Source organism: Asparagus officinalis, chromosome 8 (genome assembly GCF_001876935.1).
Source record: "Asparagus officinalis chromosome 8, Aspof.V1, whole genome shotgun sequence".
Taxonomy (NCBI): Eukaryota; Viridiplantae; Streptophyta; class Magnoliopsida; order Asparagales; family Asparagaceae; genus Asparagus; species Asparagus officinalis.
The window spans coordinates 130,408,548-130,436,484 of NC_033801.1; the positions used below are offsets into that span (position 1 = coordinate 130,408,548).

At 37.9% G+C, this 27,937-nt stretch overlaps 4 protein-coding genes across 4 annotated transcripts; 3 read left to right on the plus strand and 1 right to left on the minus strand.

Moving 5' to 3' along the window:
* LOC109821308 (tubulin beta-2 chain-like) lies at nucleotides 67-3,633 on the plus strand. Its single transcript, XM_020387495.1, has 3 exons — nucleotides 67-460; nucleotides 2,147-2,416; nucleotides 2,710-3,633. Exons 1-3 carry the CDS (start codon nucleotides 67-69, stop codon nucleotides 3,387-3,389), a joined length of 1,344 nt encoding a protein of 447 aa, XP_020243084.1. The 3' UTR covers nucleotides 3,390-3,633.
* LOC109821963 (fructose-1,6-bisphosphatase, chloroplastic-like) lies at nucleotides 4,621-12,953 on the minus strand (the record flags this gene model as incomplete). The annotated part of the gene is given in 5 exon segments (XM_020388117.1): nucleotides 4,621-4,746; nucleotides 5,073-5,579; nucleotides 6,000-6,143; nucleotides 6,146-6,226; nucleotides 12,612-12,953. Coding segments are annotated over 5 exon segments (1,200 nt in total), but the record flags the coding sequence as incomplete, so codon positions are not given.
* Nucleotides 12,665-14,539, plus strand: LOC109821309. Its single transcript, XM_020387497.1, has 4 exons — nucleotides 12,665-12,756; nucleotides 12,860-13,596; nucleotides 13,665-13,991; nucleotides 14,259-14,539. The coding sequence occupies exons 2-4, from the start codon at nucleotides 13,506-13,508 to the stop codon at nucleotides 14,504-14,506; spliced, it is 666 nt and encodes a 221-aa protein (XP_020243086.1). The 5' UTR covers nucleotides 12,665-12,756; nucleotides 12,860-13,505; the 3' UTR covers nucleotides 14,507-14,539.
* LOC109822491 (transcription factor MYB1-like) lies at nucleotides 19,297-22,076 on the plus strand. Its single transcript, XM_020388695.1, has 2 exons — nucleotides 19,297-19,693; nucleotides 20,881-22,076. The coding sequence occupies exons 1-2, from the start codon at nucleotides 19,381-19,383 to the stop codon at nucleotides 21,660-21,662; spliced, it is 1,095 nt and encodes a 364-aa protein (XP_020244284.1). The 5' UTR covers nucleotides 19,297-19,380; the 3' UTR covers nucleotides 21,663-22,076.

Here is a 27,937-nt window from a genome sequence, read left to right on the forward strand (position 1 = left end):
AAGGCGAAAAAGGGGAAACAGGAAAAACCCTAACTACCCTCGCCCTCCAGATCTCGTCAAAAGAAAATGAGGGAAATCCTCCACATCCAAGGGGGCCAATGCGGGAACCAGATCGGCGCCAAGTTCTGGGAGGTCGTCTGCGCCGAGCACGGCATCGACTCGACCGGACGATACACCGGAGACGCAGATCTGCAGCTCGAGCGCATCAATGTGTACTACAACGAGGCGAGCTGCGGCCGGTTCGTGCCGAGGGCGGTGCTGATGGATCTGGAGCCGGGGACGATGGATTCGATCAGATCCGGGCCGTATGGCCAGATCTTTAGGCCCGATAACTTTGTCTTTGGCCAGTCCGGGGCTGGGAATAACTGGGCCAAGGGGCACTACACTGAGGGCGCGGAGCTCATTGATTCGGTTCTTGATGTCGTGAGGAAGGAGGCCGAGAATTGTGATTGCTTGCAAGGTATGGTTTCTTTGCTAGATCTCGAAATGATTAGACCTGAAGTTGAGATATGTTCATATTTTTTTGGTATGATTACTTACATGCTTATTAGTTCTGTGTGATTTTGGGTGGCGTAGGCGTATTATGGATATTTTAAGCAGTTCGATGCTTAATTTTTGGTACTGTCGGATTTAGATCTGAAAGATCTGGTGTGTTGTAAGTCGTCTTAGATATTTAGGATTTTGAATTGATGCTCTCAAGGTGTTTGATATTTTGTCACGTGCTTTGGTATTTGTATGTTCTTAGAGCAAGGGCAGCAAGCTCTTTGCACCCCCTCTCAAGGCCTATGTGGCAGAAGTCAAGTTTGTAAGCCCTCCAGCAAGCTCCCAAGGAGCTCCTTGCGCCCCCTCTCAAGGCCTATGTGGCTGACGTGGACATTGAGAGCTTGGGAGCTCCCAAGCGCTCCACAAATTTGTGGAGCGCTTGGGAGCTCCCAACTGCCAAAAATTTACAAAAACCCCCCTCAAAACTACCCCTTACCAGTTTGTGGAGCGCAGGGATGATTCTGGCGGCGAAGAGGCCTCAGACTGGGGTGCCGATGACGATGGTGATGATGCCGACGCTGGAGATGATGGCGGCGTTCGGGTCGGGTCGGAGATGATGGCGGCGAAGTGGATTTGGGGTGGGGTTGCGTCGGGTCGGAGATGATTTGGGGTTGGGTTCGGTCGAAGGAAAGGATTTGGGGGTGGAGTTGTCTGTCGAAGGGAGAGGATGAAGTTTATTTTTTAATTGGGGATTTGGCGTTGTTGAGAGGAATTTATTCACAATGAAAATGACAGTTGAGTGAAAAAATGAACAGTTGAGTGTAATAAATGAGACTGAGTGAAAAAATGAACCGTTGAGGGTAGAAAATGAACCATTGAGTGAAAAAAATTTTTACCGTTGAGTTATGAAAATAGAAGAGGGGTTTTTTGATATTGTTGGAGCTCCTAACTAGGAGCTTGTTGGAGCTCCATAAAAAAAGGAGTGCCTCCCAAAACTTAATTTGTTAATTTTTTAATCTAAAATGCTTGAGAGCTCTTGAGAGCTTGCTGACTAGGACTCCTAACTGGGAGCTTGCTGCACTTGCTCTTACTTTGGCGTGAATTCACGTTTTGAAGTAGCTTGATGTTTAAATTTTGTCACCATCCAGTTAATATCTCTAAAAATTGATGCATTATATCGCGGTTCGGGCATTTAGAATTTTCGATTAATTGCGCTCAAGGCGTTTGATGATTTGACTGCTTAGATCTTCACTCGGTTTTCTGAATTTTGTTACGTATTAAGGTATTTGTGTGGTTTTATGAGGTCTATGCTGCTATTTGTGAGGTGTATGATATTTTTACCTTTTGCTGAACAGTACTGTAGGTTTAACAAATAGCGTCTTAATAAATTCATGCTATGAAACATTAACATAAGTTTCGGACTACGCTTTGATGATGCTCAATGGTCTCTGTAAAACTTTGTACTGTCTTTCAAATTTGTGCTCCCAAGGGAAATGTTGGAGTCATGGGGAGTGCATATGTTGAACATGGTCTAATCTATTATTTTAATGAATCGGTAACGCAAGTAGACCCTTCCCTGTTGATGCACATTGGTATCTTTTATCTGTTAATGTATGGTTAGCCATTTCATCCGGTTAAACTTTGCTATTTGGTAAAATTTCAGGATTCCAAGTATGTCACTCCCTTGGAGGTGGAACAGGATCGGGGATGGGAACCCTGCTCATCTCAAAGATCAGAGAGGAGTACCCTGATCGTATGATGCTCACATTCTCAGTCTTCCCTTCTCCCAAGGTCTCAGACACGGTGGTGGAGCCTTACAACGCAACCTTATCAGTTCACCAGCTCGTAGAGAATGCTGATGAGTGTATGGTCCTGGACAATGAAGCTCTCTATGACATCTGCTTCAGGACCCTCAAGCTCACAACGCCCAGCTGTAAGCAAAACCTCTTTCAAATCTGTGATATATCTCTTTGTTTAAAGCATTACTTTCAGATATACCCGATGTATCAGGCCATATGTGAGAACTCAAGTTAGAATCACTAGGTAGCAAACATCTAACTTTGACCATCGCCTGATACCTTAATGAAATCTAATGGGGAAAAACACGGCGTCAGAGGGCCAGGATTATACATGCTAATAAAATAGATAAACATTTGTGCCAAATCGGCAAATAACCCTTGTTTAGAGATACTTGTCTCACTTTGTATTTGTCATTCCTTGTAACAGTTGGAGACTTAAATCATCTGATTTCTGCAACAATGTCTGGAGTAACCTGCTGCCTCAGGTTCCCTGGTCAGCTGAACTCTGACCTCCGCAAGCTGGCTGTCAACCTCATCCCTTTCCCTCGTCTTCACTTCTTTATGGTGGGTTTTGCTCCGTTGACCTCCCGTGGCTCCCAGCAATACAGAGCTCTGACAGTACCCGAGCTCACTCAACAAATGTGGGATGCCAAGAACATGATGTGCGCTGCTGACCCAAGACACGGTAGATACCTAACAGCCTCAGCCATGTTCAGAGGCAAAATGAGCACCAAAGAAGTCGATGAACAGATGATCAATGTCCAGAACAAGAACTCTTCGTACTTTGTTGAGTGGATTCCTAACAATGTGAAATCGACTGTTTGTGATATTCCTCCCACTGGGTTGAAAATGGCTTCGACTTTCATTGGGAACTCGACTTCGATTCAGGAGATGTTCAGGAGGGTAAGTGAGCAGTTCACTGCTATGTTTAGGAGGAAGGCTTTCTTGCATTGGTATACTGGGGAGGGTATGGATGAGATGGAGTTTACCGAGGCTGAGAGTAATATGAACGATTTGGTTTCGGAATATCAGCAGTATCAGGATGCGACTGCTGATGAAGAAGAGTATGAGGATGAGGATGTTGGAGAAGAGATGTATGAGCAGTGAGTTCCGCCCGCTGCTGCAACTTCCTGTTGCCAGTTTATGCTCCGAGTATTATTACTTCGTATTTGTTGTTGGAAGTTGTTGTATGGGCTACAATTTGCTTGCTCTGTTCTGTTCTGTTCTGTTCTTAGTTTAGGATATTGGTATGTCATGGGAATATATATGTTTTGACTTTGGTGTATGACTTCTTATTTCTTCTATTATGAGTGAGATGGTTTCTAGTATGGTTTATGCTGTTGGATTGGCATAAATTTGGTGTATGACCTCTTATTTCTTCTATTATGAGTGCCCTCTGTTGGGGGTGGGAAATGGGATTTCCTGAAATTGTCAGCTTTTGTTTTTCTCACTGAATGAGCATAGTGTAAATTTCTTGTGGAAATCCGTGCGTTTTTGCTTTCAGGGAGAGTCAGCATTGGTTGAGATATGTGACCGTGGTTTCTAAACTTTTCTGTTTTCTTCTCCCAACTCTGGAAGAAGATTCATGTTGCGGAGTAGAATTAAAATTAGCCGGTCTACCAGTGAGGTAGATATCTCCTTAATAAAAGAAGTGAATTATTTATGCACCTCCTACTTCACAATTGTTATACGGCGGGTCAGAGTTGCAGAGAGGCGAGCAATCCGCAGAAATGGGCCCACGTTGTGTACGTTTTATCCCATGCTCTCCCTCCCTTCGGCCTATTTTGACCCATTTTAACAATAGATGGGCCACAAACTGGGCCTTTTCGGCTTGTTGCTCGCTAAACCCGTGAAGCCTGAGAGGATCCTCCTCGGGGGAGGGGGAGGAGGGGAAAGGGAAACGACAGCGTTGGCGAGCGGAGCAGCGAAAGATGGAGAAGCTTTTGTTTTCTTCCGTCAATCCCTTCGGAGCCCTGAGCTCCTCGACCCCTGCTCCTGCTCCTGCTGCTGCTGACGTGGCGGACCCAAAGAAATCGGAGCGGGTCCAAAGAAGAAGATGTTCGAAGCAGCGCAGTTCCTTCCGGTTTCAGATCTCAACATTTCCGATCGACTGCAGCTCCCTCGTTGTTGAGTTCGATTCCGAATGGAATTTGTCACGCAGGGTGTGGGAGGCTTGGAAAAGCCTGGGGGATCAGAGGCCCAAGGCTGGTTCAAAGAGGGGAGATTGATCGCGATTCAAAGAGGTGAGATCCACGCGTCTATTTGTAGCAATAAAATAATAGTTAGGTATTATAGTTGGATAAACATGAAGAAATTAGAGAGAGAGAGAGAGAGATGATCAGGCCAGGAACTCTCTGATGAATCTGTCGTCGATAAACGCGTAGAAGTTAGATGGATAAGAGAAGAGATCCATTGCATTAATATCTAAAATAAAATGATCGTTGTATGTTGAAGTTACCCATGCCTGTTCCAAGTTTTTGGTAGCATTTGAACTTATGATCTCAGGGCAAATATCTTGTTTATAAAAATTAAGAAAGGGAATTTTTGAAAATAGTCCACTTTTGCTAAATATTTAGCAAAATAGACCACTTTTGCTAAATATTTAACAAAATAGACCTCTTTTTGGTCAATAGGCCAAAAAGAGGTCGATTTTGAAAAACAGGGCTCAGAAAACATACGGGCCTGAGTTTGATGGGACCATTTTGAAAATTGCAGCGTGTCGTTAAATTGGAGATCGTACCGTATTGAGACTGAGTTTGGCGAAGCAAGTTGTGGATGGTTTCTATTTACCTCTGTAGGCTTGATATCCAGTATCCTCCCGTAGCCATCTGACCCCTTCCCTCCGGCCTGTTCAACAATAAAGCTCATCGGAGCACACTCATACAATAACCTTAGCTTCCCATCCTTGCTCTTTTTATCCCTTGGGTACCCATAAATTCCACCGTAGAGCAGTGTTCTGTGAAAATCGCCGATCAGGCTCCCGATATACCTAGCTGAGTAAGGCTTCCCTGTAGGCTCTGGGTCCTTAAGATGATCCATGTACTTCCTCAGTTTCTCATCCCATAGCATGTAGTTTCCCTTGTTGAAGGCGTATATCTTTCCAGCCTTCGGTATTTTCAACTCCTCTTGTGTCAGCACAAACTCCCCATACATGGGATCAAATGTGAAGGCGTATACACCCTTTCCTATTGTCAGAACGAATATTACTGAGCTTGAGTACATACAGTATCCCGCAGCAAGAAGATTGCTCCCCGGTTGGCATACACTTACCACACATCTTTCTTTTGTTTCATCAAGCTGCAACATATTTTTTCTTAAATAATTAGTTGATGTTCTTCGCAAATGTAAGGGTTCTTGCACTTTAGTACCGCGGAGTTTCTCTCTCTGTTTTAATTTTGATACCCATGAAGTTCTATTTTGGCAATTTGATACGCAAAAGTTTTTAAATTGACATCAATTTGACAATTTGATTCCCCAAATTAAGCCCTAACTTTGTTCCTTACTTCACCCAAACACGAAAAACTAAAATTGGTAAGAAAATTTGTTTCTCATTCACTTTTCTATGTTGACTTTCTTGAACAAAGACCAATGTCAGCTTTTTTACGCTTCGGGGTATCAAATTGCGAAAACAAAACTCTTGGGTTTTGAAGTTGAAAGTGTGAATTTCTTTTTTGTGTAAATCGCAAATGACTCTGAATAAAATGATTAGTTGCTTACATTACTGTCTTGATCAATGTCAGCAAGACATTCATCATTGGGGCTGTAGATACTGAAGATGGATCCGGTTGATACAGCAGCATCGATGTTAGAAGATCCATCGAGGGGATCAAAGACCACAATGTAGTTGCTGGAGTAGCTTTCTTTTCGACTGCCACTGGTACGTCTTCCTCCTCTGATGCAATTATCCCTGTTCGCCCGCTGGACTTTAGGCAATTTGAAAAAACCTGCACGTTTAAAATGTGCTAGCAACTTAGCATAGATGCATTTTGATAGAAGTGCAATATTTTGAGTTGGTTAGTCTTGTTCAACATCTGGCATACTTCTTCAGGGGTTGTTTGCTCTTCTTTTATGATGTTATTAAGCTTTGATTAACATTGGTTTGCTTAAAAGATGAAATCATAATCTATTTTGATTAAATTTGTACACATACACACGCACGCACACACAGAGTTTAAGTTATCTACACTAATCCTAAAGAAGGAAAACTACCGCTGTAGTAAGTCTTATAAAAGGACAGCTAATTGTATATACAACTGTGCATGTCATGATTGTCATCAATATTATATTGAACAACTCTTTCAAAAACTAGTAAACTTCAGCATTAGGTTTAAGCAAGTTCTGTTCTGAAATTTCTTCAGACTGATATTTGATTGTACTTTACATATTCAATAGTGAAACATAAACTTGCACAATGTTTGCTATGTTCTTTGCATTAGGCCTACAATTGGTTTTAGTTTATTTTTGGTAGTTTTGACCAAATGAAACTTAAAGTTTCTTTCAACAAAAACCACAATTTTTATGGGCTATAACCCATAGTTTTTATCAATTTTCTATCTTCGTCCCAATGACAAATAAATACATGTAATTTGAAATTTGTGATTTTCATGGGCTCTACTTCATGATTTTTGTCCATTTTTGTTTGTTTCGACCCAATAACAATTAATTGTGCAAACATGAATAGGTGCGATCTTAATGGACTAATTTTGTCTATTATCATTCATTCTACCCACTATTTTTGTTTATTATCATTCATTCTACCTAAGAACAATTTTCTACTACTACTTACAAATTCATGATTTTGATGGGTTTTGACCCATGATTTTGGTGAATTTTGTTTGCTTCATCATAATAGCAAGTATTTATATGTTCTTCAAAATTCAAAATTATAAGTGATAATCCATGATTTTTATCAATTTTCTTTGTTCGCCTCAATGATAAATAAATATGCAATTCAAAGTTCATGATTTTCATGAGTTATTATTCATAATTTGTCTAATTTTGTTAGTTCCGAGCCAATAGCGATTACTTGTGCGAACATCAATAGTCGCGATTTTCATGGGCTATAATCCATGATTTTTCTTCACTACTATTTATTCGACCCAAGGACAATTACTTATGACTACTTACAAGTTCATGATTTTGATGGGCTATAACCAACGATTTTGGTAAATTTTATTCCTTTCGTCCCAATGATACTATTTACACGTACTTCAAAGTCCGTGATTTTGGTGGCATATAAGCCTATAACCCATGATTTTTATCAATTTTCTTTCTTCGTCCCAATGGCAAATAAAGATGAGTAATTCGAAATTCATTTCTATTTTTATTTGTTTCGACTCTATAGCAATTAATTGTGCAAAATCAGTAGTTGAGATTTTCGTGGGCGATATAGCAATTAATTGTGCAAAATCAGTAGTTGAGATTTTCGTGGGCGATAACTCACAATATTTTGTCCATTATCATTCATTCGACCAAGGACAATTATTTATGACTTTTGGCAAATTCACACAATTTTGGTAAATTTTGTTCATTTCGTCATAATGCTAAGTATTTATACGCACTATAAAATTTACAATTTTCATAGGCTATAACCAATGATTTTTATGAATTTTCGTTGTTCTATCCAACTGCCGATAAATATGCTTACTTTTAAATTCGTGATTTTTATAGGCTATAATCCATAATTTTTGTTCGTTTTTGTTAATTTCAATCCAGTAGTAAGTAATTGTGCAAACTTAAATAGTCGCGATTTTCTAGGGCTATAAACCATGAATTTTGTCTATTATCATTAAATATGCATACTTCAAAATTTGTGAATTTTATGAGTTGCTAACTAGTAATTTTTGTTGGTTCTGACCCAATGGGAATTAAGTTTTATTTTGTAAAAATTCATGATTTTCAATGTCTATAACAAAAGATTTCTTTTTTATTTTTTGACCTAATGATAGTTAATTTTTTTTCATAAAAAATGACTTTCATGTGCTATATAACCTATGGTTTTTTATCAATTTTCTTTGTCCTAATGACAAATAAATGTGCGATTTAAAATTTATGATTTTCATGGATTACAGCTCATGATTTTCGTCCGTTTTTTCATTTCGACCCAATAGTGATTAATTGTGTGAACGTCAATAGGTGCGATTTTCGTAGGCTATAATCCGCGATTTTTGTCTATTATCATTTATTTTACTCAAAAGATAATTATTTACAACTACTTACAAATTCACATATTTGAAGGGTTATAAACCAAAATTTTTGTAAATTTTGTTCATTTCGTCCCAATGACAAGTATTTGTTCGTACTTCAAATTTTACGATTTTTATAAGCTATAATCTTTGATTTTTATCAATTTTCTTTCTTCATCCAAATGATAAAAAAGTGTACATAATTCGAAATTCATGGGTTTTCATAGGCTATAGTCTATGTTGCATGGATACAGGTGCGTGTGCGGACACGGACACGGGTGCAGATACGGGATATGGAAAAATTGTAAAGGTTAGGATACGGGGACACCACTATATACATACATAGTAAAATTAATAATCTATATGAAATTGATATTGTTTTGGATTCACATGTTATGAGAACTAAAATTCTTATACCGTTTTTATGTTTCTTTATTGAGTATATAATAAATTGCCATACCACTTGTGTTTTGAACTAGATATCCAAACAATCTAAAATCATACGTATGAACTAGGCATTTGCTCAAACGAATCATTCTTGAGTCCAACGTGTTGTATAAATTTGAGGTAAGTCTACGATATATGTTTTAAAAGTGTATCACGAGGCTTGTTGTAACCTAAAACATGTGTTATGTATTGAGTAAACATCTGAATAAATGTTCATATATAAGTGTCCAAGGAGCGTCCGACATGGATACGGATACGAGAACTCTTGGACATAGATATGACAGCCTGGACGAAGTTTGTATGTAACTTTGGCTATAGTTCATGATTTTTATCCATTTTTGTTTGTTTTTAACCCAATCATAATTAATTGGTTAAACGTCAATACTTCACAATTTTGAAGGGTTATAACCCACAGTTTTGGTGAATTTTGTTCATTTCGTCCTAATGCACTTCAAAATTCATGATTTTCATAAGCTATAACTTGTGATTTTTATCAAAATTTCTTCCTTTGTCCTAATGACATAAGTATGTGTAATTCAAAATTTGTGGTTTTTGTAAGCTATAGTTCATGATTTTTATCCATTTTTGTTCATTTCGACCCAATCACTATTAATTATGCAAACATCAATAGTCGTGGTTTTCATGAGCTATAATCCATGATTTTTTTCTATTATCATTCATCCGACCCATCATAATTATATATGATTACTTGCAAATTCACGATTGTGATCCCCGATTTTGGTAATTTTGTACGTTTCTTCCAAATGTCAAGTATTTATACATTCTTTAAAATTCGCGATTTTCATGAACTATAATCCATAATTTTTATCAAATTTTGTTTTTCGACCCAACAGTAAAATTCATGATATTTATGGACTATTGTTCATGTTTTTTTGTCATTTTTTGTTCGTTTTGACCTAATAGTAAGTAATTGTACAAACTTAAATAGTCATGTATTTATGAGTAACCAATGATTTTTGTCCATTCATTCATTCGCCTATTTTAATCAATTATGCTTACAAAAATTGCCATTTATGGGTTATAGCCTATGATTTTGGTAATTTTTGTTTGTTTTATCTTAATGACAAGTACTTATATGTACTTCAAAATAAGAAATTTTCATGGGATAAGCCATGATTGTTTTGTCAAATTTTTGGTTTGTTTGGACAAATGACATTTAATTATGCGTACCTTTAAAATTCACATAGTTTACTGGATATGACTTATGATTTTTGTTAATTTTTGTTGCTTTCAACCCAATCATAATTAAGTTTTATTTCTTAAAAATGCAATTTTCATTATCTATAACAAAGGATTTTATGTCAATTTTGGACCCAATTACAAGTAAATTTTGTTTCATAAAAACTGTAAGTTTTATGAACTATTACCCACAGTTTTTATCAAATTTCTTTCTTCATCCCAATGTCAAAAAATATATGTAATTCAAAATTTGTGATTTCACAGGTTTATAGTTAATGATTATTGTCCATTTTGTTCGTTTCAACCCAATAGCAATTAAAAGTGCGAACATCAATAGTTACGATTTTCATGGGCTATAACCCACGTTTTTGGTCAATTATCATCCATTCTGCCCAAGAACAATATTTACTACTACTTATAAATTCGCGATTTTGATGGTTATGACCCATGATTTTGGTAATTTTGTTCATTTTGTCCCAATGACAGGTATTTATACGTACTTCAAAATTCGTGATGGGTTCTAACCTATAATTTTTACCAATTTTCTTTCTTTGACCTAACAACAAATAAGTATGCATACGATGAAATTCGTATTGTTTGTGGTTTATAGTCCATGATTTTTTCCATTTTTATTTGTTTCAACCTAGTAGTCAGTAATTGTGCAAATTTAAATACTCGTGATTTTCATAGGTTATAACCAATGAGTTTTGTTCATTGTCATTCACTCACCCATTGGCAATTAATTATGACAATTGATCACATGTATGAAAAAGTTCATGACTTTCATATGTTATTATGATCCACAATTTTAGTCTATTTTTGTTAGTTTAATCCAATAACAAATAACATTGTCTTTCATAAAAAGTTACAATTGTCATGGGCTATAACCCGTGATTTTTTTCAATTTTTTTCGACGAAATGACAAATAAATATAAGTATTTTTATGTTCATGAGTTTCATGGGCTATAGTCCATGGGTCTTGTCCTCTTTTGTTCGTTTCGACTCAATAAATTAATTGTGTAAACATTAATATTCACAATTTTCATAAGCTATATAACCCATGATATTTTTCCATTATTGTTTGTTCGACCTACTGGCTATTATTTATGATTACTTACAAATTCATGATTTTGATGAGTTATAGCTCACGATTTTATTAATTTTTGTTTGTTTCGTACCAATGGCAAGTAATTGTACGTACTATAAAATTTGTGATTTCATGGGTTGTAATTCATGATTTTTCTTAATTTTCATCCTTAACCCAATGGCAAATAATTATTTGCGCATCAACATTCGCGATTTCATGGACTATGGTTCATGATTTTGTCCTTTTTCGTTTTGACTCAATAACAATAAATATTGGGGACTTCAATATTTATTTGTGATTTCTATGGGTTATAACTCACAAATTTGTCCATCTATTTCATTTAATCCAACGATAGTTAATTATGACCACTTCAATATTTAGAATTTTGATGGGATATTAGCCACGATTTTGGCAATTTTGATACTTAAAAATTTACAATTTTCATGGGCTATAATCTATAATTTTTGTCTATTTTCATTGGATTTGACCACATGACAACTAATTATGCATATTTCGAAATTCATGAATTTTTTTTCAAATTTCTTTCTTTGACCCAATGGAAAATAAATATACTTACTTCAACATTTGTGATTTTCGTGGACTATATGGTTTGTCCATCTTTGTTTGTTTCGGCCAAATAGCAATTGATTGTTTGAATTTAATATTTGCGATTTTCATGAACTGTAACCCACAATTTTTGTCCATTATTTTTTAATCAACCAAATGCTAATTATTTTGAATAATACTCAAGATTCTCGATTTTGATGGATCATTATCCATAATTTTGGCAATTTTTGTTAGTTTCGTCCCAATGACAAGTAATTATACGTGCTTCAAAAATTAAGATTTTCATGGGCATAACCAATGATTTTTACAAATTTCATGGACTTCAAACCCACGAAGTTTGTCCTTTTTTGTCTTTTTGGGCCTAATGACAATTAATTAGGTGTACACTACGAAAATCACAATTTTCATGTGTTATAAACGACATTTTTTGTGTTTCAACTTAATGTCCACTAATTATGTGTACTTTAGAAATTCGTGATTTTTGTCAGGTAACTCATTTTTTATTAATTTTCATTAACTTTTGATCGTTTTGACCCAATGGCAATGATTAATGACTACTTACAAATTTACGATTTTTATTGCTTAACCCATGATTTTGGTCTATGTTTGTTTGTTTCAACCCAAGAAAGATTAACTAAGCGTAATGCAAAATTTGCGATTTTACGGGCAATAATCAACGATATTTGCTCATTTTCGTTCATTTTGACATATTTGTAATTAATCACGCTCATATGTACCGAAAAACTTGCTATTTCATGTGTTCTGAGTCTACGAAGGAAAACTATGGAATGAGCTTGTTTGAGATCTATTCGTTTGTAACAATAAAATGTTCAAAGATCTGACCTCATTGGAGACAACATCAAGCTTCTTCTGATCCTCTCCTCGTACATTTACAGCACCCTGCACACCCGTAAGATTAGAGATGCCCGCTCGCTGCACCAATGAAGCAATCTGCTTGCATGCCATGGAAATACTTGATAGCACAATGGTGAGCTCTGCGTCGATAATCCCTTGCTGCTCTTGCTTCAATAACCATGTCGTCAAAGTCTGCAGCTCATAAGTGCTCTTATCCTTCTTTGTCTCTGCATCAGATGCTGCAGTCTCAACAGCAGCGCAATGAACTCTCGCAGCACTGTGCTGTGCGATTCTCTTTGGTGATAACAGAATTGCTTGAGAGTCGAGAGATCAACTGGGAGGAGGTGAGTTTAGAGAGGAGTTGGGTTGAGATTGTGGCAGTGGCCATGGATGTGGAGTTCGTTGATGGTCAGAGCTCGTGTGATGCTCTGCTTCCTTTTTTTTGTCTTGGAAGTTTTGGTTCTGTACCGGTGCCGTCTTGGAAGTTTTGCTTCCTGTTGTTTGTTGGGCCTATTTGACGATATCAAGTAATTTGGCCTGGTTAGGCCCAATTACTGATGCGCATGAGGGAACATGGCGTAAGTAACCAGCGAACGCAAATCCAATAGAGACCGTGTCAGTTCGAACACGACGAGCACCACGATCTCTATGGATTGTATTCATCGTAGGGAATAGCTGTAACTATTAGATATATGATCTAAAACAAAGAGAACACAAGTCCGTACGTATGTTTATCTTACCAATTAAAGTCCTAGATTATCGGCCTCTCCTAAATTTGGATGCCTTCATACAAGGCAAACCTCTTCATCTCCTTAACAAAAGGCTCCCTCTTTCCCCTCCCATTCCTTCTAAAACCAAGGAACAAAATCACAAAATCTAAGGATGAAATTGCACAAAGAGAGCCCGAACACGATGGCTAGTATGCCCTTGGTCCTCACCTTCTCCCTCTTTCTCTTCATCCCATCGACATGTGGTATGTACAAGCGACGCATTTATCGATCTCTCGAAATAATCGTGTTTAATTGTTTTCGCATTCTACAGCTAGTGTAATATGTGAGGATTTGCCACAAGATCAATGTGCATTTGCCGTCTCCTTGTCGTCAAAAAGATGCGTCTTGGAGAGCTATCGACGTGATGACGGACGAACGGAGTACAAATGTCAGACGTCAGAGATTGGCGTCGGGAGAATCTTCGATCATGTTGAGAGTGACCAGTGTATAAGAGATTGTGGAGTTGAAAGGAATTCGGTGGGAATTTCATCCGATGCGCTGCTTGAGCCTCAGTTCCTGGATAGATTATGCTCCCCGGAGTGCTTTCAGCATTGCGCTAATATTATTGATCTCTATTATAATCTTGCAGCTGGTGAAGGTAGATGAAAAATAGTTTGTTTTTTTAGTTGCTTAAGCTTCTGTCTTATTTTCTTTAAAATTTATGTTTTTTCTACGATGTCAACGTTAATATACAAGGTTGGGTAATCGAAAATAACCATCTTTTTGAAATAAAATCTTTTATTACTTTTAGAATAAATCAAAATGGGATGAAAGTTATATAATAAAAAAAACGTTAAGGTGGATTTTTTTTAATTAATCATTTTTCTGACTCTTATGGTAATACTTGGTTTTTGTTTGCAAACAGGAATACAACTTCCAGACCTCTGCCATGTTCGTTGGTCGGACCCTAATCAGGCAATGACTCAGCTTCGGAGCTCCGGCGCTGCACCTGGCCCATTTCCTAGCCCAAAGCCTAGTCCATCTATTGCTCCTGCTCGTGCTCTAGTTGCTGGCCCAACGTTCACCCCATCGCCTACCTTTTCTGTTCCTGCTCACGATCCAGTCAACAGCCCAGGGCCCACCTCAAGAAGAAGTTTACGAGACCGTATATAGGGGATCCAGTCAACAACCCAGGGCCCACCTCAAGAAGAAGTTTACGAGACCGTATATAGGGGATGTAGTCTAGGGGAGAGAAAAGAGTTTGGGAGGGAAACAAATGCTAATGTCCATGTTTTAATTACGATGTTTAGTGTTTTTGACACGAAATATTGCATCAGATGTACCATGGTTATGGGAATCTGAATTTTATATAATGTAAGTTTTAAAAGTTTACAATGAAATTTAAATGATTTTGTTCTGCAAAAATACTATTAACTTTGCTTTGTCGATGAAAATAACCATGAACATTCCCTTTTGTGTGTGTGTATATATATATTCCGATAATATTTAGTTACAAATACAAATATGTAGTGAAAAATACCCACATTTGTATTCAAAATATCTGAATATATGTTGGTCATAGACTCATATAGTTGTAAACTTTTTAATCATTAGGATAATAGATTTGACGTCACTTTTGTGTTAGATCTAAATTAAAACTTGAGATCTAAAACCATATAGCCATGATTAATTCAAATAGATTAACAAGGATCTAAAAGAGCGGAAGCTTATACCTGAATCCATTGCTTGATCTTGATTTTGGGTGTTGGATCTTCTAACCTTAGGGTTCTCTCTAAAACCGAATTTCTCTAGCTAGATGGGGTGTAGAGAATTAGAGAATGTAACCCTAGGTTAGGGACCATAACCCCTTATTTATAGATGTTGTACTTTTGTAATTTAGCCCCTCAATAAATTACAATTACAACCTGGTATCTGCACATATAACCCCATGACTTATTTAAATACCAAATTAACCCAACTTAATTGATCATTTTAGTGGGTTATTCTGAAAGATAGCAATACACATTGATTAATCATATGTGCCCACAAATAGATTTATTAGATTAAATCCAACAATCTCCCACTTGGGCACCATATGATTCCTTAAACTGTGTATAACCTTATGAGCTCAAAAATTGCTATCACTGAAATGATATTTCCGAACAATCTCGTCCATTGACTATATCAATATAGGATCAAAGCGGCATTCGTCACATTTATCGTGACTCGACCCATCAATGGTCACATATACCAATACAATCAAAAGATATAGATCAATCATGGATGTGCAGCATGAAAATTACATGCAATGTGATCAGTACATGTCTATTTTCAACTGGTCCTCCTTAGTGAGGTCAAAACCAAACATAATGTAACAGAGTGTCTTAACTGAAAACTTTATTCTGATCAGACAATACAAACAAACATAAAGCACCACAAATACAAACTCCCACTAAAACATAATATCCTCAAATAATACCACACCCATATGAGCAGTATGCTCATGAAAGACCTTAGGTGGCAGTCCCTTAGTAAGAGGATCAGCTATCATGGAGTTTGTCCCAATGTGCTCTATGGATATCTGTCCACTCTGTACCCTTTCTTTCACAACCAGGAACTTAATGTCAATATGTTTTGACTTAGTTGAGCTCCTGTTGTTATTGGAATACATTACTGCAGATTTATTGTCACAATATAACCTTAGTGGTCTTTCAACATTTTCCAAAATGCGCAGTCCCGTGACAAAATTTCGCAGCCATATTCCCTGATTGGATGCCTCATAGCAAGCTACAAATTCTGCTGCCATAGTGGAGGAAGCTACTAGTGTTTGTTTGACACTTTTCCATGATATAGCTCCTCCTGCTAACATATAAATGTAGCCTGATGTAGACTTCCTGCTATCTTGGCATCCAGCAAAATCAGAGTCCGAATACCCAATGACCTCTAATTTCTCTGATTTTCTGTATGTGAGCATGTAATCTTTTGTTTTCTGAAGATACCTCATAACCCTTTTGACTGCTATCCAATGATCCATACCAGGGTTGCTTAAGTATCTGCCTAACATCCCAACAATGTACGCAATATCCGGACGCGTACATACCTGAGCATACATTAGACTTCCTACAGCCGAAGCATAAGGAATCTTCTGCATTTCCTGAATTTCAAGGTTACCTTTAGGGCACTGATTGAGACTAAACTTGTCTCCTTTAGCAACAGGGGTGTCACCTGGTCTGCAATCTTGCATGCCAAACCTTTTAAGTACCTTATCGATATAGCTCTTTTGTGATAATCCAAGAATACCCCGAGAGCGATCTCGATGTATCTGGATCCCTAATATAAAAATGACAATTCCCATCCAAGATACCGGCACAACATTAATATCAAGTCTTTGGACAGTAATATTAACTTGTAAGTGATACCTTGTTGCAATGATCAAACATTGACAATAACTTATGTCAAATAATGAAACTATCTTTGGATCGATTCATTATTCACATGTAAACCTTATAATTGTCACACGCTTATCATCGCAGATGTGTATACAGTCTAAATAAATATTAACCTTCCTTTGGGCCGATTAAATATTTACACGAAAGCATACACACAAACATCTCACATTCCTCATGAACAATCTACACAAATATTTACACGAAAGCATACACAAAAACATCTCACATTCCTCATGAACAATCTACACAAGAGAGGTTACTTTGGCAACTTCTTGTTTCAATTAATCAATTGGAGTGAGAGACAACCTTAATACCTTAGTGTCATAATATTTGAATTAAATAATTGATTAAAAACCGAATTAGATTTAAATTAAAAAATTTAAATCAACTGAATTTCCAAAAACTTAATTGGGGTCTCACAGCTTAATTAGGGCCCATAACTTAATTGAATAAATTAAGTATACCAAAGTGGACCCATGAAAAGCCGAGGCTTAACCATAATGAACACGAAGTTCCCTTAACTTCGAACGCGAGGTTCGACTGTATTGAGTACGAGACTCACTTAAGCACGAACGCGAGGTTCGTCTGAAAATGAACGAACGCGAGGTTCGTTTGATAAAAGAACGCGAGGTTCAACTTGGGAACGAACGCGATGTTCGTTTAAATAATGAACGCGAGGTTCAAATGAAGTACGAACGCGAGGTTCGTCTGAAGTACGAACGCGAGGTTCGTCTGAAGTTCGAACGCGAGGTTCGACTGAAGTACGAACGCGAGGTTCGTCTGAAGCTCGAACGCGAGGCTCGACTGAAGTACGAACGCGAGGTTCGTCTGAAATACGAACGCGAGGTTCGTCTGAAGTACGAACGCGAGGTTCGTCTGAAGTACGAACGCGAGGTTCGTCTGAAGTACGAACGCGAGGTTCGTCTGAAGTTCGAACGCGAGGTTCATCTGAAGTACGAACGCGAGGTTCGTCTGAAGTTCGAACGCGAGGTTCATCTGAAGTACGAACGCGAGGTTCGTCTGAAGTACGAACGCGAGGTTCGTCTGAAGTACGAACGCGAGGTTCGTCTGAAGTACGAACGCGAGGTTCGTCTGAAGTACGAACGCGAGGTTCGTCTGAAGTACGAACGCGAGGTTCGTCTGAAGTACGAACGCGAGGTTCGTCTGGCTCGGTTAAAATTGAACGAACGCGAGGTTCGTTTGAGGTAACCACCTCCTTGATTTTCGCCATGAACCCTTAGGGTTTCAAACTGAAACCGCCGCCGTCAAACACAAAAAATCTTTGATTTTTATTTTCAAAACAGATCCAGAATTGGAAAAAATTGAAGGAAAAATCAAAGAAAAATCCAAAAAATTCAAAAAAGTTACTGTTCACCCGAAAAAATTTTCGTTACTGTTTATCCGAACAAAAATTTTTTACTGTTCATCCGAACCCAAAAAAATTTACTGTTCATCCGAACCCAAAAAAATTACTGTTCATCCGAACCCAAAAAATTTGAATCTTTAACCAGAGATTTAAGATCAAAAACCCAATAGAATTTAAATCCCTAAGAATTAATCAAGGTGGCTCTGATACCACTTGTTAGATCTAAATCAAAACTTGAGATCTAAAACCATATAGCCATGATTAATTCAAAGAGATTAACAAGGATCTAAAAGAGCGGAAGCTTATACCTGAATCCATTGTTTGATCTTGATTTTGGGTGTTGGATCTTCTAACCTTAGGGTTCTCTCTAAAACCGAATTTCTCTAGCTAGATGGGGGTGTAGAGAATTAGAGAATGTAACTCTAGGTTAGGGACCATAACCCCTTATTTATAGATGTTGTACTTTTGTAATTTAGCCCCTCAATAAATTACAATTACAACCTGGTATCTGCACATATAACCCCATGACTTATTTAAATACCAAATTAACCCAACTTAATTGATCACTTTAGTGGGTTATTCTGAAAGATAGCAATACACATTGATTAATCATATGTGCCCACAAATAGATTTATTAGATTAAATCCAACATTTTGATGAGCAAGAGATCTACTCGTAGTTTCTCAGATATAACAAACACATTAATAAACTTTCTAGCATCATGTGAACTATATTCATCTTCTCATATCCGTTTCTTATCATCATGTATATCCGCATATATGTCTACATGTATATCTATACCTATATTTGATTTTAGCAAACATGAATATAAAATCTTCTTACCAACACATGCTTGATCAGTCTCCATATCCGTAATTAGTAAACAAGTAGGAACCGTATCGGAGTAGTGGCTTGACGATTTGCACCCCGACCTCCAAGGGGAGATTTGGCGGGCCGAGGCCCATACGGTTCCATCCATTGCGAAAAGTTTTAAATGTCCACGGATTTTGGGCGGTGGGCCTCAGAGGACTGATCGGTCTTTAGCCAAATATCGAAGGGCAAAATAGGAGTTTGACATGAACCGTTTCCGGGACATTTGCCCTATACAACCGAACCCCAGCGGGATCAAAAATTACAGTTAGGCGGTTCTTCGTTCTAACTAAAATAATAAAAAAAAATCTCAAAAAACCAAAAAGAATCAAAATCGAGAAATTTCTTGGTTTTGATCGAAGATGGAAGAACCCAGACCTGAAGGATCAATGATCGCATCAACTCCTACTGCTTCTGCTGCTGATGCTATCACGATCGCGGACGACGATGATTTGGCCAACGGAAGCAATGAAGCAGCGACGGCGGCGGCGGAGGACAGAGTGAAGGGGCCGTGGTCGCCGGAGGAGGACGCGGTGCTGAGCAGGCTTGTGAGCAAGTTCGGAGCTCGGAATTGGAGCTTGATCGCTCGAGGGATCGCCGGGAGATCGGGGAAGTCTTGCAGGCTTCGGTGGTGTAATCAGCTTGCTCCTTATGTTAAGCGCAAGCCTTTTACTGGTAAAAATCACTCTGATGTTTGTAATTTTTTGAATTGTTGTGTTTAAAGTTTGTTTTTTTGATCGATGGTTCACTAGTAATTGACATGATAATGGAATGTGCTGTCTAAAGAATTGGATGATCTTTTTGTTAGTCTTTGTTGGGTGTGAAATTTCGAACTAGTAGAGAATGGTAATGGTTGAGTCAACTTGAGTGGGTGACTTGAGGAAAGCAAGAGTTTTTCATCATCATGGTGTTAATAAAAGAAACAAATGAGATTGCACGGTCGTTGCAATCGCTTGCGGATTTGGATAACAAGCGTGTTTTCAACTCAAAGAACCAGACTTTATGAAGATTTAAGGGGAGTGCTTTACATTTTGTGGAGTTGTTGCTTGATTAGTTGCCGCTATACAGAAGTAGGAGGCATTACGCAAATTTCTAGTTTAATCTCATCCTTCAATCCCCATGTACTTATAAATTTGAAAGTTTAGCTTTCTTTGTTATCAATAAACTAAAGCTCACTGGTTTTCCCAAAGAATAAATGAACGGGGAAACGTGGAGGTGATTTCTGTAGTATATATCGAAATGGTACCCCTTTCTTATTGGAAACTAGTAGTAGGAGCGTATTAGAGGTAGTTAGAAGATGTTAATGCTTTGAGCCTGCTCAAGCACATTATTAGAAGCAACTCTAATGGATTAAGGATTAAGATGATGGTCACATACATACATGTTGCATAGTATCATATTGATTCCGAGAAGATATAAAACTAGTATGATGTTTTTAGACAAGTATGTGAAGTGAGCATCATGTCGGTTTTCTAGTAGAAAAGAGGAGTACTAGGATTGGAGAGAATTACGTAGCCAGGTATGAAAGGGGTCTTGGTTAGATAAATCTAGCAAATACTGAACAACTAGCTTGATGTTTGTAGCATTCAATTATTTTGAAATATTCCAAAAATATTATTTTTTTCTTAAGCTGCATTTTGTAGAAATGTACACTTGTGTGCTTGTAGTGTGTAATCAGAACTTTCAGAAATTTACCAAGTTGCTGGATATTTCATGTTTTGAAGATTGGGTGTTGGATTCATCTATTGTTATGTATAAGATGAGGTCTCCGCCTCTTAACGTAATGCATCTTCTCAGTTTTAGCATATGATGCCTCAATATCCTTGTTGAACAACTCTAATATGCATGCATGCTTTCTGCAGAGGAAGAGGACCGAATAATTATTGCTGCTCATGCTGTCCATGGTAACAAATGGGCAGCCATTGCAAGGCTTTTAGAAGGCAGAACAGACAATGCTATAAAGAATCACTGGAATTCTACTCTAAAACGTCGACGCTTTGAATTAGAGCATTCTAGAACAGCCTATTGTTCTCCTGAAGATGCTAGTGCAGACAAAACTAGAGGATCTTCAGAGGAAACTCAATCCTTAGGGGATGCTAATTCTTTCAAGCCCGTGGAAGGAAGAGATTTTAATGCAAGGGAAAATATTTGTGATCAGAGTGAGGATAAGATTCAGAATCAAGCTCAGTCTTGTGAACCTGAGATTAAAGATCCGCCCTACTTGTTTAGGCCAGTTGCGAGAGTGAGCGCCTTCAGCATGTATTCTCCTGCATCTGGTCAATCAAGTGGTTCTTTACTCTCTAGGCCAGCTGGAGCACATGGATCACTTTTCCAGCCCTCTATATCTAACAGTGGAACCAGCAAGTTACTTGATTGTATTTGTTGTGAACCGGAGGTTCCATCGAGATGTGGACATGGGTGTTGTGGGAGTAACAAGGAAAGTTCTAAACGTTCTTTGTTGGGCCCTGAGTTTATTGATTTTGTTGAGACTCCACCCATTTCAAGTCATGAGTTGGCTGCAGTAGCTTCAGATCTTAGTGCTATTGCTTGGCTTAAGAGTGGGTTTCAGACTACTGGAAGTAGAGACTATGGTAGTTCACTTGGGAACATAAACATAAGCAACGGCTTTGCGAGTACATTTTAAGAGGAGTTGTTAACGTTAAGAGATTGTTGAAAGGTGAGAAGCTGATCTGAAGTGCTTCCTAATGCAAGGCATCTTTGCGGCTACAGCTGAGGACATAAATCAGCAGTCCAAGTGTTTTTCTCGCAATGCTGGACCTGAGCATTGGATTTATCGGTGACAATTACTCTCTGAGTGTTTCCAAGTTCTTCTTGAACCGGAAGAAAATCACTTTGGTAAACGAAGGAAAGAACTACAATGCTAGGATTTAAGTAGAGTTACTTACATATGTGTTTCGTGGTCTGCCTGTTTGTGCTCACCATCGCTCGACATTTATAAGATGATATTTGAAGAGTCGGTCACGCTGGACAGGGATTGCTTACTTTCTTTTTGTATATGGGTATGGTTCTCCTTTTATATATGCGGTCTTTGTGTTCATGTTTTTTCCCGGTTGATGTTGTTGTCATTACGAAGAATACGGCACGAAACAAGGTTTAATTAATGTGTTCTACATCGTTGGCATTCTCATGCTGAATTAGTGAATTACCAACACATCTGCTTTACAAAACTTATCACGCACTGTTGGGAATCATTATACCACAAGCAACTAGGCGCACACATTACTTGAGCACGGTCAGAGTATGTAACCTTTCGCTGTTTTGAGTATCTGACCTGCACTGAAGAGACCCCACTTCTCTAGTCAGCATGCTTGTCAGATTTGTACCGTCTGAAAATATTTGTCTGGACCGTACCACCTCCAAGGTGCAAGCAATCTATATATCACTGGCCTGGAGGAATTTGATTTATAAAATAGGAACAGGTTCCTTCGGATGCCACTGGATCTCTCTTGACCTCTAGCACCCACAGGTTGCTTATGGTTGTTGCTCTGTCCTCGTCTCAGCGAGCAACTTGCAAAACTCAAGATTGTAGGCCACTTCCTGGACTTCAACAGAACTATGTAGGGCGTGGTTTCTGTAAACTATTGGCTCCGGAGCAAACACAGCTCCGCCTGCAGCCGAACAGGCGAGCCCACATCAACAAGGACTTGAGCATCTTTGTGCTACCTTAAAAAAAAAAAATTAGTGCATCAAAACTACCTCCCTTTTTTTGGCTCGACCGTACACTTTCCTCTTACAGTCATCATCTCCTCCCTGCTCTCACCTTTCATCTTTGATAGCAACGGCACCTTTAGATTGGAAAGAGGAGGCGCCTTTATTCATATTCTGATTCTTTATGCAGGGGTTTTCATTGTTGAGACGGACAAGAGCTAAAGTTGCTTTGCTTGTGTAGTTTGAACGCTGAATCCCTCTCTCTTGTCTCTTCTGATGCGTGGAGTTACAGTTGCATGAGCGTGTCATTTTAGACGCAGTTATATACTTATATATAAAAAAAAGATGCGAATAAGGAGCGCAAATTAAAAATCTTATTTATATTCGGTTTCCCACAAAAATGCGAATGAGCAAACAGTTGCAGTTGCCTACTGTAGACCATGACAGTACGTACAAAAAAAATTACAATAAACATGTTGGGTCCTACGCTGGCAAAGTTCTCATGGGGGTTGAACTTACAACTCAATTTCTCACGTCGAGTGTGAGTCTGAAGTTACAGTAGTTTGATCTTAGAATTAGAGTGCAGATTTTTTTCCCCCCTTCTAGAGGCTAGTTTTTCTAAGCTACGGACTACCGCGCTTTTGGAGTAGGTTTTTCCCCAGCCTTCTAGATAGACTCTATCATATATCAATATGTTAGAATTAATATAAAACTATAATCCTTGATCATTACTATGATTTTGGAGTTTTGGTGTAATGGTTAGGGGAACTAGATTTAAGATGGGTATCAGAGCAACCCAGGTTCAAATCCCACTGGCCACGAATTAAATGCGGATTTTCTAAAAATTGACACCGCTACGTGAGTCCATGTTTCGACCCATAAAAAAGAGTGCTTAACCTGCGGGTACATGTTAGAATTAATATAAAATTATAATCATTGATCCTCACCATAACTTCGAAGTTTTGGTGTAATGATTATGGGAACTAAATTTAAGACGATATATATTGATCAGATTATATTTCGAGGATATAGGTAATTAAATTGATTGTCAAATCTCGTTTAAGTCCTGCATTTTTGTGAGAAACTACAGGAGGACATACGTAATTCAATTGATTGCCGAATCTCGTTATTTTTGTGATTGTATTTTTTCCCCTTCGTTTTCGGTTTTCGCTCTTTCTTTTGTTGGCTTGTCGTGAAGTTTTCCCATAAAAACATCCCATCTGATCAACAACAAAAATTTTTTACACCAAATTTATGTTTGACAGCGTTCCAAATTGACCTCACATGACACATACACGCAATCAAGAAAAATGTAATTACTATTTTCTCCACCTCTATCACAAAGAACACAAACATTGTTCATCAGCATTCCTTTTTGAATAAAAACCCTTTTGTATTCAAGTTATTTTTACTAAAAGAATCTTAATTTTAAGAGGAACAGATATTTGCCATATATATATATATTCAAAACTGCACCTTAAACCTCCATCACAAAGGAAGTTAATAATATGACTTAACAGAAATTTTCCTTTTATGTTTTTTTTTTTGAGAGAAATGATGGACTACTGTTAATCATAACAGTAATCCAGCCAGCTAAATTAAACAATTTTCCTTTTATGTTCTCATCGTATTCAGACTCTTTCATCATTTTCATCGTTAACAAAAGAAACATTCCGGGTCTTGCTCAAGAGATCTAAATGTCGATACACCAAAAGCCCCTTGCAATTGTCTCGCAAATTTTGTATCCCAAATCCAAGTATCTCAAACAAAAGGAAAAGGGGGGGAAAAAAAAAACTTCGGCATTGTTTACTACAAAAAATCTCGCTAGGGTTTTCCATGTTATGGTGGATTTCTTCTTGTCTTCTCAGATTGGGACTGGCTTTAAACAGGATCCAGAAGATATGAGATTAGTCAATTTGGCACTTTGCCCTTCTACTTCAGTTATTGTTCAGAATCTTGGCTCTCCACATGCGTAACTTGCTTGTCGGATGTCCCCATGCATGTTTTCTGATACTGATTCCCTGTGTGATAAGTACTGTCATTTGCAAAATTTTCTATAATTAATCTCTCCTAATCCCTTCTTACCTTCAATATTTGAGAAAACGAGCCTTTGACCGCTCTTTTTTTTTTATTCGAATCTTTTCCAGTTAGGCAGTAATTGGAGAGTATCCAATCACCTCAATCTTACCTCTATATTATAATTTCCATGGCTAAAATGTAACCACGTAGGTTTTGCACTGTTATGATAGATCTAAATATCTGAGATCTAATCTATAAAACCATGATTAATTCAAAAGGAATAAACAACAACAATGAGAGCGGAAACAATACCTGAATCCATAACTAAGATTTGTAAGGATATGAATTAGGGTTTGATCTTCTAATCTTGAGGGTCTCTCCTTTTAGAATCTCTTTAGATGTGGATCAAGAGAATAGAGAATGTAACCATAGATTAGGGACCATAACCCCTTATTTATAGTTGTTGTACTTTTATAATTTGGCCCCTCATCAAATTATAATTATAACCTAGTACCCGCACGTTTAGCCCATGACATATTTAAATACTCATTGACCCAATTACCTGATTGATCACTTTATGCGTGTCAACTGAAAGATAGCAACGCACACTGATATAACATGTGTGCCCACAAATTAGATTTAATTAGATTTAAATCCAACATGTTATAATACCGGTTTTCACAAAAGTAGCTTTAAAGACGGTAGTGATTTTAAAAATAATATTTAGAGTAGTACGATCAGTTCATCTTGACCCCTAAAATTGAAATAGAGGGATATGATAGGCGTAATTGTACACTCTCCAGTTATCTACTAATTGGAGAGTAACCCAATCAATCCCTTCTCTGGGTGCTTTTTGAGTCGTTTATCACTTCTAGGGACTATTATGTTGCCCGTGCGTTGCTTTCCTTATTATAGAAAGAAGAAAAAAAAGAGCTATAGCTTCTGCGTTGTCCTGTCAAAAAATAAAGATTTATTATTATTTTTTTATGCACCCAACCGTAGATTTGACGCGATAGAAAATGTGAAGTATCGAAAGTATTTCCTTTACTTCCATTTTTTTAACCATGAGTTATAATATCGGCAACAGAATCACAACCTGAAAACGATAGAGAACATCCCCATTTGCGCTTCTTATGTCGATCGAGATGAATTTATGAGCTCAACAATTTTTTTTTTTTTTTGTTGTTGTCTTTGTTAAACTAGAGTTATTTGGGTGGTCCAACTATTATTATTACGTTAGCTTTGCTTTAAATACAAGCTTTCAGTTTCTGTCCCATTTGTGGTTTCATGTGACCCCATCATCTTCGGAATAAACAATACCCAAATTGGTCACAGGCTCCTATAAGAGCCTAGTTTGATGTTTTGGTTGGTTGGTTCTTGTCCTTATCCAAGCCCTCGAATTATATATAACATCTCAATTTCCATAGCTATTTCTCAAGAGGAAGCTGTTACTCATGAAGGCACAAAGGCTGAACGTTAAATGTTCATGAGAGCATTCAAATTGTAATAAATATACGGTTAATTATAGGAAAGAAAAAGACAGGGGTACCGGTGTAGAGATTACTTGATTGGCTCCCGTTCACGCGGGGCTCCTGGATAATGGTAAATGCTAGCGTACATGAACGCATTCAATAGCCAGGGAAATGATGCTAAGGGTATGGCTGGATAAACTACTTTTATGGTCAGTTTGGATGAAGGACAGAGCGAGGGAGAGGAAGAGAAATTTAATTTTAACATTGTTGAGAGTTCCATTTAATAGGGGAGAGGAGGGGAATTGGGGGGATTTGAGCCAAAATGTTACACCCCAAATTGGGGTGTAATGAAGGGGAATGGAAGGAAGGGTAACTTTTCCCCTTCCTTCCTTCCTTTCCTTTTCTTTCCCCAAGTCTATCTCCCAAACACACTGTTAGTGGAAGACAAAATGAGTTGATAGGCTTAGCCCTGATTGGTAAATGTAAAAGATGGAATAAACTAGTTCATTTGAGGTCTATTTTTGCTCAATAAATAGGCTAGAAATGTACAAACTCTCACTTGGTTTATAAGATAACTAGTTAAAATAAAGTCTAATCTACAAAGTAGCCAAACTAAGCTTCAGTTACAACTAGTTCAATAAGGTCTAGTTTAGCAAAACCTAAGGCAAGTAGAGCTAGTTCAAAACTAGTCTACATTATTTTCAAATTTGCCAAACACATCCTGAGTATAAGTTGGAGGATGATCGACGGCTAGTCTCTACTTGTACGTACATGTGTCGTCTTGTTTAGGGGTGGGCGTGGGCCGGCCTGGTTAAGGCCTATGACCCGGCCCGCATAGTTCAAGATCGGGTCGAGTCTGATCCAGGCCTGCCCGGGTCAGAGTGGGCCGAGCTTATTTCTCTGATCCCGGGTTTGTGATTGAACCCGGTCCACGACCCACCAAGGGGCGGGCTAGGTTGGGCCCGGCCCATGACCCATGGGGCGTGGGTTAGCTAGTGGGTTTTTTAACATTTTTCTAAATTTTTTATTTTTAATTTCTAAACTACATCTATTAAATTATATTTAAATTATTTTTTCTATTCTATACTTTATTTAAAATGATATATACACACACACGCTCATTATACAAAGATAAACATCACATGTAAAAATATTGCAATCACAAAGATATATGTGGTTCAGACTTTGAAGGAAGACTTACGTCTACAAGAAGTTAATAACTTTCATTCATATTTTGCAAAAAAAAAAAAACTAAATACTAAACACTAATAATTAAAATTTCGGGCTAGGCCAAGCTAGGTCGATGGTGAGCCGGGTCAATGGTGGGCCATCTGGAGCTAGACTCAGCCCAGCTCGTGACCTGCGTATATAACAGGCCGGGTCGGGCCCGACTCACTACGGGACGGACCAGATTGTGACCCATGCCGGATTGGGCCAGGTTAGCCCACGGTCACCCCTGTGCGTGTCTAACCCTAGTATTGTTAGTCAGTTTTGCTGAGCTAAAATTTTGTTTTGTTTTTTTGTCTTAGCCATCTTTATATAGTTTCAACTGCTCTTGAACGAGGCACGATTTTGCTTCGATTGCTTTTATAAGAGGTAGTATTTTGTATTCGTTCGAGTTAGTTCCCTTAGAGCATCTCCAACGGCTTCTAAAAAGGTAAAATCTCCAAATTTGGAGAGTGGAACCTCTCCAACCACTCTCTAAATTGTTCCACTCTCCAAATTTGAAGATCTCCAAATTTCACCCTCCACCCTCCAA

Coding starts and splice junctions, on each gene's coding strand:
- LOC109821308 (XM_020387495.1), top strand. CDS start 67: ATGAGGGAAATCCTCCACATCCAAGGGGGCCAATGCGGGAACCAGATC. Junction 461..2,146: donor GAATTGTGATTGCTTGCAAG/GTATGGTTTCTT, acceptor GTAAAATTTCAG/GATTCCAAGTATGTCACTCC. Junction 2,417..2,709: donor CAAGCTCACAACGCCCAGCT/GTAAGCAAAACC, acceptor TCCTTGTAACAG/TTGGAGACTTAAATCATCTG.
- LOC109821309 (XM_020387497.1), top strand. CDS start 13,506: ATGAAATTGCACAAAGAGAGCCCGAACACGATGGCTAGTATGCCCTTG. Junction 13,597..13,664: donor CTTCATCCCATCGACATGTG/GTATGTACAAGC, acceptor CGCATTCTACAG/CTAGTGTAATATGTGAGGAT. Junction 13,992..14,258: donor TAATCTTGCAGCTGGTGAAG/GTAGATGAAAAA, acceptor GTTTGCAAACAG/GAATACAACTTCCAGACCTC.
- LOC109822491 (XM_020388695.1), top strand. CDS start 19,381: ATGGAAGAACCCAGACCTGAAGGATCAATGATCGCATCAACTCCTACT. Junction 19,694..20,880: donor TAAGCGCAAGCCTTTTACTG/GTAAAAATCACT, acceptor TGCTTTCTGCAG/AGGAAGAGGACCGAATAATT.